Source organism: Acinonyx jubatus, chromosome B4, assembly GCF_027475565.1.
Source record: "Acinonyx jubatus isolate Ajub_Pintada_27869175 chromosome B4, VMU_Ajub_asm_v1.0, whole genome shotgun sequence".
NCBI classification, from domain to species: domain Eukaryota; kingdom Metazoa; phylum Chordata; class Mammalia; order Carnivora; family Felidae; genus Acinonyx; species Acinonyx jubatus.
In genome coordinates this window covers 92657092-92671553 of record NC_069387.1, presented here as the reverse complement: position 1 = coordinate 92671553, position 14462 = coordinate 92657092, and the positions used below count along the sequence as shown (strand labels likewise).

The 14462-nt window shown below is 36.3% G+C and overlaps 1 protein-coding gene across 4 annotated transcripts in view; it reads right to left on the bottom strand.

The window, feature by feature from the left end:
• RAB3IP (RAB3A interacting protein) overlaps positions 1 to 14462 on the bottom strand; it is a 46008-nt gene that overhangs the window by 4668 nt on the left and 26878 nt on the right. For 2 of the 4 annotated variants that reach the window (XM_053226488.1, XM_053226486.1), the window contains exons 4-9: positions 13196 to 13291; positions 7095 to 7172; positions 6257 to 6460; positions 6049 to 6105; positions 3374 to 3502; positions 1999 to 2111 (exon numbers count right to left, since the gene is read on the bottom strand). In XM_053226488.1, coding sequence (XP_053082463.1) covers positions 1999 to 2111; positions 3374 to 3502; positions 6049 to 6105; positions 6257 to 6460; positions 7095 to 7172; positions 13196 to 13291 — 677 coding nt within the window. The remainder of the gene's footprint in view (positions 1 to 1998; positions 2112 to 3373; positions 3503 to 6048; positions 6106 to 6256; positions 6461 to 7094; positions 7173 to 13195; positions 13292 to 14462) is intronic. The other 2 variants (XM_015063610.3, XM_053226487.1) reach the window with 2 other exon arrangements.

The window sequence follows — 14462 nt, the reverse complement described above, 5'->3', positions numbered from 1 at the left end:
CAGCTGCCATTTTCACTTGGGGAGGTCAACATGTCTATATGGAAACCTGACGCATCTCTAGCTCTTCTTTCCCCAGCCCCCACCTGAATCTCTTCCCTCCAAAATGCTCTTCAGATTTGTCACATCTTTCCCATCTACACACTCACCATTCTCTGATTTTTCCAGGCCTCCAATCACATGTACTTTTCTTTACTCAAATTCTACCCATGCTTCAAGAACCCGGATCAAATCTCCCCGCCTCCAGGAACAGCCCCTCATCACCGTCACAAGACTGATCCTGGCTTTCTCAACGTTCCTACAGCATGTGCCATTTACTTAGGGATTACCTTCACTACCTAGTCCAGGAGAGCCCTGGCTGGGGCCATACTGCACACGTCACAGAAGAGAGTATCTTCCTTAAGTTTTGTCACACGACATGCACTCCCAAACACCTGACATCTAACCCCACTGCCACAAACACAATATCCCTAAACTATGTAAAGTGTTCCCTAAACCTGACATCTATAATTATTTTACCAAAACACTACATAAATTCGCTCTGATATGCTCATTTGTCATCATATGATATTTGCACATGTATGTGTTCTATATAACGCAAGTAGAAATTTAAATTCTGTAATAAAAACTGCTATATGTTACATTTAAAATAAGGTACACATAGACCTTCAAAGCACAAAAACTGTTATAATTGATCAAGATAAAAATACTTCGGTGTTTGTTGAAAGAGTAGAATTTAGAAATGTAAATTTAGAAATTCAGAGGCCGCTGTGCTACCAGCACATCGGAGCATAAAACAGGACACAATGCTAGGTGGATGTGTGGCTCACAGAGCAAATACTTGACTAGGCACTCCCCACAAATAACTATCTGAATACTAACATTGTGTGATCCTGTTAAAAATGGCAATGGGTGGCTCGGTTGGTTGTCTGACTTCGGCTCAGGTCATGATCTCACGGCTCGTGAGTTCGAGTCCTGCCTCGGGCTCTGTGCTGACAGCTCAGAGACTAGAGCCTCCTTCAGATTCTGTGTCTCCTTCTCTCTCTGCCCCTCCCTCTCTCTCTCCCGACCTCTCCCTCTCTCTCAAAAATAAATAAACATTAAAAAAAATTTAAGAACGGCAATATGCACAACAGGAAATGAGAAGAAGCACACAACTCCTACAGCAGGCTTTAACACAGACCTACTGGTTAATCTCAAAAAGCCCTTTCCTCTTCTGCCTTCAAAATGACTCAGACAGGAGTCAATTAGTGCTTTCTAGGAGCTTTCTCAGGCTTTCCAGTCACATATATACATTGTTCTGAACCACCAAGTAAGCAGCTTCCTCCAAATCTTTCTAAGTCACTTTGCAAACATCTATGCCAAAGGTTCTAGGTACCACTGGTTTGAGTCTTTCCTCCTCCTAGGACTGGAGAGAAAAAAGTCTGCTCTGCTATGAAATGTGGGAGTCTTACCTCTGAAGGTATATAATTGCCAAGTAGCTCTCATGTAAGACAGAACCGATTATTTACCAGAGTGAGAATCCTTTATACGACAGCATGAAACGGGAGGACTATTCAAGTCTTTCTGGTGTCCTGTTTTCATGCTTGATAAGACCTGGTCTAATTCACTGTCTTTCCAGACTATTTTTAATGGCAACGTTAGGAAGAAATATTCTACACCAAAACCTACTACACACAGCTGTTTCTATATGTATAACAAATATTCTGCTTATGACCCACTAAACTGATTTTATGATCAGTTAATGAGTCACAACGGACGGTTTAAAAAAATGTTTCTAACACCTAAGCTAACATATATGTATACTTTTGAATTAAAAGGGCTCTCCCTTTGATGCTACATTTGAAATGCTACAGCTTGCACTGAGGATTTGTCTTTAGCTGCACAAAATAGAAAACTAACAAGAAATTTAACCTTTTAAAAGTAGGAAAACGAAATATTTACAAATGTAACATTTTTAAAACTCAGTGTTTTCTACAAGACACAGTTCTAAAAACATACTTTGGTCCTCCACATTCGACTGCAGAAGCTTTCACAAATCGAATAGGTTGTAATCCCACCGGTTCAATGCTTAGAGTATTGTTTTCCACAGCCTCCAGAACGGCTGAAGCCAACTTTAAAAAAAAAAAACAGAAAGTATCAGAAGCTATGCTGACATAAAAATATTAAAATTGTATTCTATAATAAACTAATCTTCAAAATTATTCTTTCCCCAAGCTCTACTGTAAGCTTAGTCTTAGCCAATGAAAAAGAAAGAAACTATACAATCTTGGTTTGAGTATTTTTACAACTCAAATATTATCATGAAAGGCAGGCAATTCAGTTATAGCTAAGTAACTTACCTCATTATCTGGAAGAGAACTGAAGGCATTAATTCCAATCTCTGTCCATCTCTTACCCACAATTAGCATCCACTATTAACACCACTTCAAGATGAATACCCTAATGCCTCATTTTGCTAAATTTATGCATATTTTTGAATACTAGTCATTCATAACACAGCAATATATACTAATTATAGCTATGTATTTTCTGAACTTGTACTTATGTGCACAAAAGAACTGAATTATCAAATATTAAATGCCCAGATGGAGATGGTAGCAACTGATCAACAACAGCTGAAACCAGCACGTTGCTTCAGTCTGGCAAGATTACTAATACGGAATATGGCCTACCTAGAAACAGACACAGAGACACAGTGAGTAACATATCTACACATCAAAAGTGTTTTACTGTTCATTTTAACTTCTCCTGACAAGTAAGGTTATAATTAAATCCTCTGAAGACTTAACATAAGACTCTTAGGATTACATTTCTTAGACACTGATTGACAGGATATTTATAGACAAACCTTCCATATGTACAAATTAAAACTGTGACCTGACATTGGTATAGTACCCTACATTTTAAAAAAGTTTTTGTATGTACTTAATTTGCTTCATTTTAACCTCTTAACAACCCTGTGACATAGGCAAGGAAGGCATTTTTTTTCCATTTTAAAGATGAAGAAACTATGATTTTTTTTTATCATGTATACATAAACCTAATAAACACCTCAGAGTATAGAGAACTTCCCTTACCCTGAGTGTTGGGCTAAGTAAGAATCAAGAACTAAGCCCTACCCCCAGTGCACATTTAATACTTCACTCCAGTGTAACGAACACCTCACTCTATGAATGATCCTCTGCTCAAATAAGCAAAGATGTTCAGTAACTGAATGCCAGGAAATTATCATGATCTTAATACGGAATAAAGAAAATGGTAAATCACAACATGTTAGAATAGCTTATTTACATAATAGAAAACATACAGCATGATTTAGCAAAAGGTACAGGAACCACTCTAATGCATTCCTATTAAAATTTAAAAAAATTACCTCACTTTTTGAGAATGTTAAACATGGAAAGATATCTTCCTGATAAATTTTGTCTAAGAAAGGACACGATCTATCCATTGTGGGATCATCCTTCCAAGATCTGAATTCATTATACAGAGATAAGTCAGCCTGACAAACCAAAAAAAAAAAAACACAAAAAAACAAAAAAACATAAAATAATCTTTTTAAAGGTACAAAACATAAAATCACTTTATAAAACTAAAACCTAATTTAAACATTACTGAAAAAGAAATCCTACTCATTTAAAATAATGAACTGAACCATTCTTGATTAGTTATAATACATGGTACCAACTTTCTTTAAAAAATTCAAGCTCTCAAATCCAAATGAGCCCTTTACAACGGACCCACTATGGTGTCCAATGATGCTACCATTATCTCCACCCCACCCCTCAAAAGTGCTGGAGTTCCTCTTAAGACACATGCGCACACTGCTCTGAATATAAAACAAATGAGAAGTCTTTTCTGAAAATAATCCAAAAGTAATCTGGAGAGAAGTTAATTAAATAAAGTGTTTGACTAAATGGAGACTAAGTTGTGAAACCTAGTTTGGGTCAAAGGGGACACTAACTGTTCTGCTATCACCTGAAGGCACTTTCAAAAGAATTTTGAAAATGTTTCTTGTATAAGCAGCAGGTCTAAAAGCAGCATACATATACCCTCCCAAATTGACTACCGTAAAACATAACATTTATTAAGGCGTATTTTGCCACAGCAACATCAATGACTACTATCTGAATTATCAACAATAATCCAGGCTGGCACCTGCCTCCCGATTCACTCTTCAGTTGTCCTCTGTTCCCCCTCCTCTCTTTAATGAACTGTTCCCCAAGTATTCTTCCCTCCAGATGCCCTCTACTCAGCTCAATACCACCTGTCACATACAGAGCCACACCTGCCCCTGGCTGCCCACTCAAGGTAGTGCCCCTCACCCAGCTCTAAGCCACTCTCATCCAGAAGCACTGGACACACCACAAACGACACACTGACTACAGCTCTGGCCTCTAGGACAGCTTAATCACATGTGCAGGTGGTTTCCATGGAAGTAATGAAAGGCTGAGTCTGAAATCCAAGCTTCCCCACAGACTTTCTTTTAAGGTATATAACAATACTTACATTTCCAAATTCATTTTCTTTGTAAAGTCTACCCTTTAATGGACATAAACCCCAAAGCAGGTTAAGTGGTATTCTAAGAAAAGATTCTAGTTTAAAGGCAGTAACTTAAACTATTAAGAGCTGACCCTGTGCGAGGAACTACGGTAAGTACTTCCTAAACACTTAATCGTCACAGCTGTGCAAGACAGACATTCTGCTCTTCACTGTTTTAGAGAAGGAAACTAGGGCTTAGAGAAAAAAGTAACTTGCCTAAGGTTACAGATCAAAAAACCAGTACAAGTTCAGATTCGTGTCTAAGTGACTTGACTGCAAAGTCTTGCATAATGTGTGTGCGTACACGCACGCACGTGTGCTTCAAGTGCTTTCAGCAGATATGCTGCAAATATCGTGACTGTCACTTTTTTTTACAGAAACGTGGGCATGTTTCACTTTCTCTCCAACTGTTTTACCTTCTTCTAAGGCTTACACAGGTCAACTCTGTGTGTTTCCTTTGTCCAATAAAACTTTTTGAGGGGCGCCTGAGTGGCTCAGTCAGTTAAGCGTCTTGATTTCGGCTCAGGTCATGATTTCACCTTTAGTGAGTTAGTAAGTTCGAGCCCTACGTTAGCTCCAAGCCCACTTGGGATTCTCTGTTTCCCTCTCTCTCTGCCCCTCCCCTACTCATGTGCTCTCATTTGTTCACTCTCTCTTAGAAATAAATAAGTAAACATTAAAAAAAAAAACCTTTTTGATAAGTTTTCACAAAACATTAGAATACCGAATATATCTATCTACAAAGCAAAAAGTTGTATGTTACCTATTCACATTTTAAGAGTTCATAAACTAAGAACTTTAAAACGTTCCATGAGAAAACACTTAAATTTCGTTAGTGTAAACAATGGAAAACAAGGTATATAATCACACACACTGAGAAATTGCAGCAAAAATGCAAGTTGTACCAAGCAATTAAAAATGTTAATTAAATTCAAAGAAATTAAGGTTATAACTTAAAAAAGTTTCTTAAGTATTTCATGAACATGGATTTTAGATTCTGTCACATTCAGATCTGGCCACATATTGAACTTCTCTCTCACTAGCATCCTTTTTATTAATAAGTAAACAAATGCAATTCAATTAAAGTAAGTAACAACCCTGGTTATTCAATTTAATAAACTCCTGGCTTCCATGCAAAAACTTAACCAAATGATCAAATACAACTTCTTAAAGATTAATGATGAACCTGAATAAAACAATGTAAAACAGAGCTCTAAAAAAGTGGGGGGAGGGACGGCTTAGTTCTATTTTTTGTTGCTTAATTATCTGAATTAACTCTAAGACTCAGTGAAAGAATACAAAATTCTACCTCTCCTAGAATTTAAGTAAAAACAATGTTCTGTTCAAGAAAATCACCTTATTTTCACACATTTCTTACATTCATATTTTGTTAGAGCATCCTACCAACCAATTCTGACCAGCCAGATCATTAAAGCCACCCACTCTGCTTTACATAAGACAAGACAGTTTGCTCCCTAAATGAAATAGCAAGAGGAAGAAACTTACCAAGTTTCTAGCAGGTACTCCAAGGTCAGCCAAGTAGAGAATGGAACTGGAGATTCCCTGAAAGCAGCCAGCTCTAGATAAAGCCTCCCCCATCTTAATATTGCATATTTTGTACTAAAAGTTTTGCTGGCAAAAATCATAACTGACACGTCAGTGATGAGAATTACTAAGTATCAATAGTCAGAGGGGACAGTCCTTGACGCGTTACCTCTTTGCAGTCTTTTACAATTGGCTGTATCACACTGAGGTCCTGATGACTGCCGCTCATAGCGCTGCTTGTACTTTTATTTCTTGTATGCCCCCTTTTAAAAGGTGTCTTTCCACCTGGCAGAGGCTCTTGTGTGGGTGATGTTGGAGAACTGGACAATACGAGTGTCTTCAATGCAGCTACTTCAGCTTGAAGTACATCAATCTTGAAAAGAAATCAACATAGTCCCATACACTAAGTTTTATGACAGATTCAGCTAAATGTCAGCAATTTGATCAAAACACTTTCCTTTCAAAGATGAATATAAGCTTAATTGGTATTTGTTGTGGACTAATAAAAAGAAAGTAAAACCAAGTTTTTTAATGTTTCTTACAGTTTAGATTCAGCTGCTATTCACAATGTTAGAGGAAATTTTTCAGATTACCAAAATGTCTAACACAAACTTCATGAGAATTTTGAAAATCTCCAAATAGAATAGTTTATGATTAGTTGTGGTTCATTCCTAAAACAATAAAATAACAGTTTGATGGGGGTTTTTTTCAGTGAATTAAGAAAAATATTAACTTTAAAATGTGATTGTCTAGTCCTTTTGAGAATACATGTGATTCACAAGACTTTAAATCCTTTGGTTCTAATATCAGTGAACCCCAACTGTTCACTATTAACTCTATCTGTGTAGTGGTTATTCCCTATTTTATAGTTTCCTGCAGTTTCCAAATCTTCTAAAATAAACACTAGTTTACAATAGGAACAGAAGCCAATCGATGTTAAAGTATCCTTAAAACAGTAATCACTGATTTCTTTGTACTTTTTTACTATGAAAGCAGCAAAAACTTACTTTTCCTTGTGCTTCCTTTAGCTGCTTTTCTGCTGTTGCCTGCTTAACATTTGCTTCTCTCACCATCTTATGAGCTTCCTGAAAAAGGTGAAATCTCAAATTTCGGAAACGTATTGAGCATTTGTTTTCAAAAATCTCTCAAAAAGTATCTACAACAGTAGCAAAAATGTACTACCAACTTTTAACCTGAAAATGAAGTATTCCATGTCAACTCCTGAAATAACAACAGTCGTCTGACAGACAAACTAGTAGGAGTTAGGAATAGGTACCTTCTTTTAGTACCAGTATCACTGAGGTAGCCAAGTTCAATCCTCCTGGTGAATGCTTGTGTAAAAAGACTGTGTGAAAGAATAAACATCCCACATGTCAAACCCAAATTCTCAGTGGTTAGGTTTCTGTAACTTGGGTCACAATATGCATACTCATATTATTAGTCATAGCAAAGATATACTGAAGGGACAGGTAAAAATATTAATACATCAATAATGCTGCAGTTTGTAGGAATGACAGCTGAAAAGCCTTAGGGCTTCCAATGAAAACATTCACAAAATGATATTAAGTGACAATTCTGTGCAGAGTTAATCTAAAAGGACAAATCAGAGATTAGCCTTTAGTTAAGGTCTTAATTTTGTGTACAGTAACTATGAAACTCTGGGTATTTAATTCCTTTTTCTTTTCTTATATTTATTCATCAAACATTTACTCATGACACCTTTTTGTGAGGTATTATTCCAGGTGCTAATAACCTACTGGGAAAAGAGATGGGTCCTGTCTCTTAAGGAGCTTACATTCAGTTTACATTGTAATAATCAAATAAAATGTCCAAGGAAGAATTCTGGCTCTTATTCTAAGTGCAATAGGAAGCCTTATGATCTTTTAAGGAAGACAGTCACTGATCTTTATTTTTAAAAAATTACTCTGCTGTATGGAATAATCCCATTAAGGATTAAGGACGGACTGGAACAGTACATAGGGTGCTTGAGATAATCCCTTGGGATTTAAGAACACATATGTTAGAACTACATTTTGCAGTTTATGAGAAGGATGAAAAGGAGAGAGAGAGAGAGAGGGAGGAAGGAAGGAAAGGAGAAAGGAAGCAAGGAAGGAAATCGGCTTCAAAGACGTTTAATACATGTTTGACAATGGCATCCTTACTAAGTCTGTCAACTTTTCAGTGGAAGAGTAGACATTCTCCACATCAGAGTTGACAGCAGCATGCCCATTTGTTCATTTGCTTTTCCAGTGCTGTAGTGAACTGCAGTTTGTTTACATGCCCATAATATGAATTTACAGGTCACATTAGCTTAAATAAGAGATGCTTTACTATCAATGCTTTATAATGAAATGAGATTAACTGAAAATCTTCCAAGCACAATTACGCTGGTTATCTTGTAACGAAGTCCTTAAGAGCTGCCAATTTAATAATGAGGTATGCATTTTTCTTTTAAAAATAATAAACGTTCCAGATTTGCTGAATTCTTCTGACAAGTGGCTGTCAACAGATATCTATTTGGAAGATATTTTCAAAATAATAAACATATCTCATCTGACCCTTCAGGATAAGTGACATTTTAACTACAAATGCAAAAGTAACTCATGTGAAGGAGAGATTATCTGTTTAAATGTTTGGAAATGCACTCTGCCTTCCTTAACAGCAGACTATGCAATTTGGACCAAACTTCACATGGAGAATAAACAGAAAAGCTGGACAAGGACAAATTTTTTTTAAATGTGTCTGAAGGCATCAGAGAACTAACAAAAGTAAAGAACTAGGGGACCAAGATCCAGGAGAAGATGTAAACCCAAAGAGAGCTGGAATTTGGGGTGCCTTTTCCCTTAGTGATATGAGGGATACAATAAAAGAGCGTCCCTGGGGTCCCAAATGGAAAGGTAAGAGAGCTAGAAGGAGGCAGAAGCAACAGCTAAAAAGATAACGTATAGGGTTTTGCAAGGTGACAAAAGACATCAAAAAGTAGCTTCAAAACAAGTTGGAAAATTTTCTATCACTCTGCCATTCTGAAAGCTGAAAAAAATGCAAGTATCAGGTACACCAGGAGTCAGCAAACTTTTTCTGTAAAGGGTCACACAGTAAGCAGTTTGGGCTTTATGAGCCATACGGTCTCTGCTGTAATACTCAACCCTGCTACTGCAGTGTGAAAGTAGCCACAGACAACACGTGGACAGTGAACGTGGCCGTTTCAATAAACATTTATCAGAATTTCAGGTTTCATGTCACAAAATACTCTGAATTTCAGGTTTCATGTCACAAAATACTTTCTTGATTCTTTTCCCTAACCACTCAAAAGTGTAAAAACCAATCTTGGCTCATAAGGCTGCACAAAAGTAAAGACAGGCTGTAGTTTGCAGACCTGATATAAACATTCATGTCTATACACTTCCAGAATTTGAAAACAGAATTTTTTTCCTATCTGGTTAGCAGTGATTCAAATGAAGGTGTTTTTACTCTTTCTTTCAAATAACGTTTAAACTCAACATTTGCTGATTAATTCACAAAGACATCGTTGGTATTAGAGAATACAAATTCACTAGAGAATATTCTAGAAAAAGTTTCACATAACCAGGAATGGAACTGAAAATTCAGTATAATGATTTAATATAGAGAAAGATGTATTTCTTCCATTTGGATCCATGTATTTGTGAGTTATTAGCTGCATTACATTTAATTTAAAATATGGAATTTAGACCAGAACTTCATCTGAATCATAAATTGTTAAGATTAAAATTCTCTAGAAAAAGGTAACATATGCAAGTGTACTACTTTCACTAAAAAAATATATACATATGCACGACATATTTTAGTGAGAATAAAACATTTCTGTACTATTATAAAAAATAAGCATTTACGATTGAGTTGCTTTATAAACTGGTGTTTTATAAATTATATAACAATTTATATATATTAGCAATTTATAAGTAAGTATATATGCTTTTAAAACAGTGCCTGTCACATAGGTAATTCTCAATATTACATATCTTCATCATAATAAAGGTACATGCTCAAATTGTTCTTTTATAGACTGAGTACATGATCAAAAAATGTGGCATCTACTGGGCTAGGTAATAAATACTAATGGCTTGTAAAATACGGACAGTCTGAATGTGAGAAAAAGGAGAGTCCTCAATGATGACTCCTTTTCTGTGGCTTCAGACGAACAGAAGTCCCATTTATGATTTCCATAGTACTTAAAGTAAGGGTTGGGGTTATGAATTTGAATCCCAACATTGCTCCTTAACCTCTTATGCCTCATTTTCCTCACAGATAAAATGACAATAATTTTCATTTTATGCCTCATGGCATTACAGAGAGAAAACTAGGCATATTACAGACATTTACTAAAAGTGGTTGACAAAATGTAAAAAAAAAAAATAGAAAAATCTTAAGGCTACCCCTCTTTTTTTCTTTGTAAAGCATTATTTCAACTGATTTCATTCTATATTATCTAAAAATCTGAGATACTAGGTGGGAATACATCTATATAACTTTAGAGTTCTTATTTCTGATAGTTTTTTTAAGACACAACTTTGCTACAAAGTATATTATATTCAAGATGATTCATACACAACAAACTCCTAATTTGAAGTTACATGTTAAGTTTGCCAAAGTTGTACAAATTGTTTATTCAAAATAATATTTAATTCTTAAAAAACTATATGTACACATACCTAAAATGCAAGCAAAAAGCTTTTTCATAATACAATGGTAAACTGAGATCATGAAGGCATAATTAAAAAGACCACAGAAAAATGTTTAGCACCTTTTCACAAAATTCATAAATAACTGGTTTGAAGACAATTCTCTTCATTACTGAAATCATCTTTAATTAATGTAACTTCTTTCCCAGAAAGAATACATAGTATCAAGGTTATTAGCCATGGTCGGGTCAGGGATAGATCAGGGACCCAAAACCTTTTTTTGGTATCCTTTTTCATTCATTGCAAAACCAGCATTTCTGTTCCTTCACATCCCACTATGGAGAGGGAGAAGTTCCTCCTGTTTGTTCTCCTCCTACTTCATCTAATAGAATATACAGACAAGTGCAAACAAGAGGAACTAAGCAAGGCTAAAATTATGGGCAGGCATGTGAGAAACTTAACACATTTGCTTTCTTATCTAGTACCTATACATCATTATGAAATTTTTCTGGCCAGACAATACTGGATGAAAAAGTCTAAGGTTTCTGCATACCCCTTCTGCAAACAAAAATGTGACAAGTCCTACAGCTCTTGTCTTCTAGAGCTTTAATTCCCCACTCTTCCCATCCTTACATTTATCTTCCTCTCATCTCTGAGGACTAGCTAACAAAAAATAATAATAGATCAGTTTTCCAATGATCATGAAAGAAAATGACCCCAAAAAAGCCAGAGGAGGGGCCAAAGGTGTGTGGCACAGAAAAGTCCACATCTGAAGAAACCCCCATTTAACCTGTTATGATGTTACTTACAACACTAAAAATGGTGGAGTATGCAAGTTGATAGATTAGGACTATCACTGCAATGACCATGTAAGTTAACACAAAAACATGTTATTTGAAGAAAAAATACAAAATATATTAGGATTACAATTATGTAAGAAAATATGCATACCTCTAAAACTGAAAAAAAATGTTGCATAAATAAAAACAAAAACGGAAGAAATTTTTCTAAAATCTTTTACTACAAAGTTTTAAAAACAAATTTTTAGAGGAAAAAAAAGAAATTATTGATGTGATAATGACAGTAGTCATTCCAGTAACACATCAACCTTTCTGAATAAGGAACTTTTATCTTAGGGCCAACACTAAGTACGATGGTTAATTTTATGCGTCAACTTGACTAGGCCACTAGATGCCCAGATATTTGGTCAAACATTATTCTGGGTGTTTCTGTGGAAGTGTTTCTGAGATTAACATCTGAATTGGTATGTGAAATAAGGCAGGCTGTTCTCCATACTGTGGTTGGGCTTCATCCAATCAGCTGAAGGACTGAACAGAACAAAAAGGCTGATCCCCATGGAGTACAAGAAAAGTCTTCCTGCCTTCAAAATCCAAGTGAAACATCAGCTCTTGTTGCATCTCAAGCCTGTCAGCCTTAGGACTAGAACTGCACCATCAGTTCTCAGGTTTCTCAGACCTGTGTAACTGGACTGTAACTACACCATGAGCTCTCCTGGGTCTTCAGCCTGTTAACTCACTCTGCAGGTTTTGGGAACAGCCAGCTTCCATAATCACGGGTGCTGATTTCTTAGATCGATCTCTTTCTATATACACATCTTATTGGTTTCTGTGTCTCTGGAGAACCCTGACTAATATATCAAAAAATGCAAAATGACAATGTCAGTGGAACCCTTAATGAGAAACACTGCTAGAACTGGGCAGAAATTTTGGTCCTGTTGGCAGGAGGGAGATAAGTGTGGGAATGCGTGAGTGGCTCACTCGGTTAAGCATCCAACTCCTGATCTCAGGTCAGGTCATGATCTTGTGAACCATGAGATCAAGCCCCATGTCAGGCTCTGTGCTGATAGCACAGCTTGGGATCCTTCCCCCCTCACCACCGCCCCAATCGCTCTCTCAAAAATAAATAAACTTGGAAGGGAGGAAGGGAGGGAGGGAGGAAGGGAGGAAGGAAGGGAGGAAGGAAGGAAGGAAGGGAGGGAGGGAGGGAGGGAGGGAGGGAGGGAGGGAGGGAGGGAGGGAGGAAGGTGAAGTGTGCCGTCTCACAAGTAGGTGTGCTTTCTAACAATCCTCAAACCATCACCTATCAGATAGCTACCTCAAGGGTTTCCCATCTTTGTTCTGGAGTCACATTGTAAGATTATCTTAAAGTAGCCCCTAAATACTTGATAAAAACAGAATTAAAATTTACAACCTTTCTTCCCACATGGGCATTTTTAAACAACCTGATTGATACTGGTAGCTTACGGTATCTTTTCCTTTTCCCATCATTTTAAATTGTAGACTCCATCTTAAAGATTTCATTTTTCTTAGATGACTTAGAAACTATGTAAAGTTAAGCATTACTTTTCCAAGATTCCCTCAAAGAACAATTCTATGAATATAAAAAAAGCAAGACGTTGCTCTTGGCCAAGACATAAATAGACCAACCTCAAACAGACTGGCTGTGAGCTCCTCCAGTTCCTGTCCGAGTTGATCTCGCACTTTAGAAAGCCTCTCACACTCTTCATCTTTTAACTTCAGTTCCTATGAGAAATTGATCATTTTACTTTGAATCTCCATAGTTTGAAGTTAGATTCAGCAGACTACATAATCTTTACTAATTACAAAATATTAATACTGTCCCCTCCTAAGGTTCACACTGAAAATGTTGATCTAGCACTTGCTGTGTGGAAGACAATGAGGCAAGTCTAAAATTACAAATATTTCCAACTTACATATTTAAATTTTAATGTTTCTGTCATGAGACATACAAAGATTAAGATTATATATTATATGTGAAATACACAATTCAATAACTTCACTCTTTTTTCCCTTAACTGTTCTCTGAAGATATTTATTTCCATCCAGGAGGGAATTTCTTTAATTACGCTTATCCATCTCAGTAAAAGTTCAGTGTGGTTTTTTCAAGTTTATTTTAAAATTTGTTCACTTATAGATAACTATGTACCATATGGCAATTAGTCTAAAATTTCCATTAGTAGACTATACCCATTTAGCCCTGCAACCAGAAGTGAATGAAACATATTTGCATTTAAAACTAAGAAAAATGTTAACGACAAAATCACTTCCTAATATTTATACATGAGTTCTCAAAAGGTATCAAATAGATGTTTAAAAAATCCCTTATTAAGATGTAAATAATATGCAATTTTATATGCTGTCCTAAATTAATCTTTCAAATTTAGGGCTAAAAAAAATCCCACCTTCCTATATATTGGTCACAATTACACTAATGAAATAATGGATTTGTTGTGTTGTAATTGTGGTGGCAGCACAGAATCCCCCAAGGGCAACTCCTGAAAATCAAATATACCAACTGGAAGGTCAGAAGAACCCAATGAGTACACCTTCAACAAAACTACGGAAGGAAATCCCCACAAATCTTAGACTGTGAGAGAACGTGGCTACACTACCAACACCAAAGAATCAGCAGCTATGTGGAAGGGACAGCAGGAAGTGGAAGTGACTACAGAGGTATCGTATGAAGCCTCAGAACCCAAAAATCATTACAAATACCCCAAAGGAGAGGACTCAGCCTCTCTGAAAACTGGGAGAACAAGTATGAGAACAAATGGAGAAAAAGGAAAAGGTTTTCACAGGCTCCAAGTTGCAGGTGGAATGCAAAAATGTGTATGTAGTCCTGACACAGCAAACAGTGCTGTAATGCCCTAAACTCTGAGGAATCACACAGCAT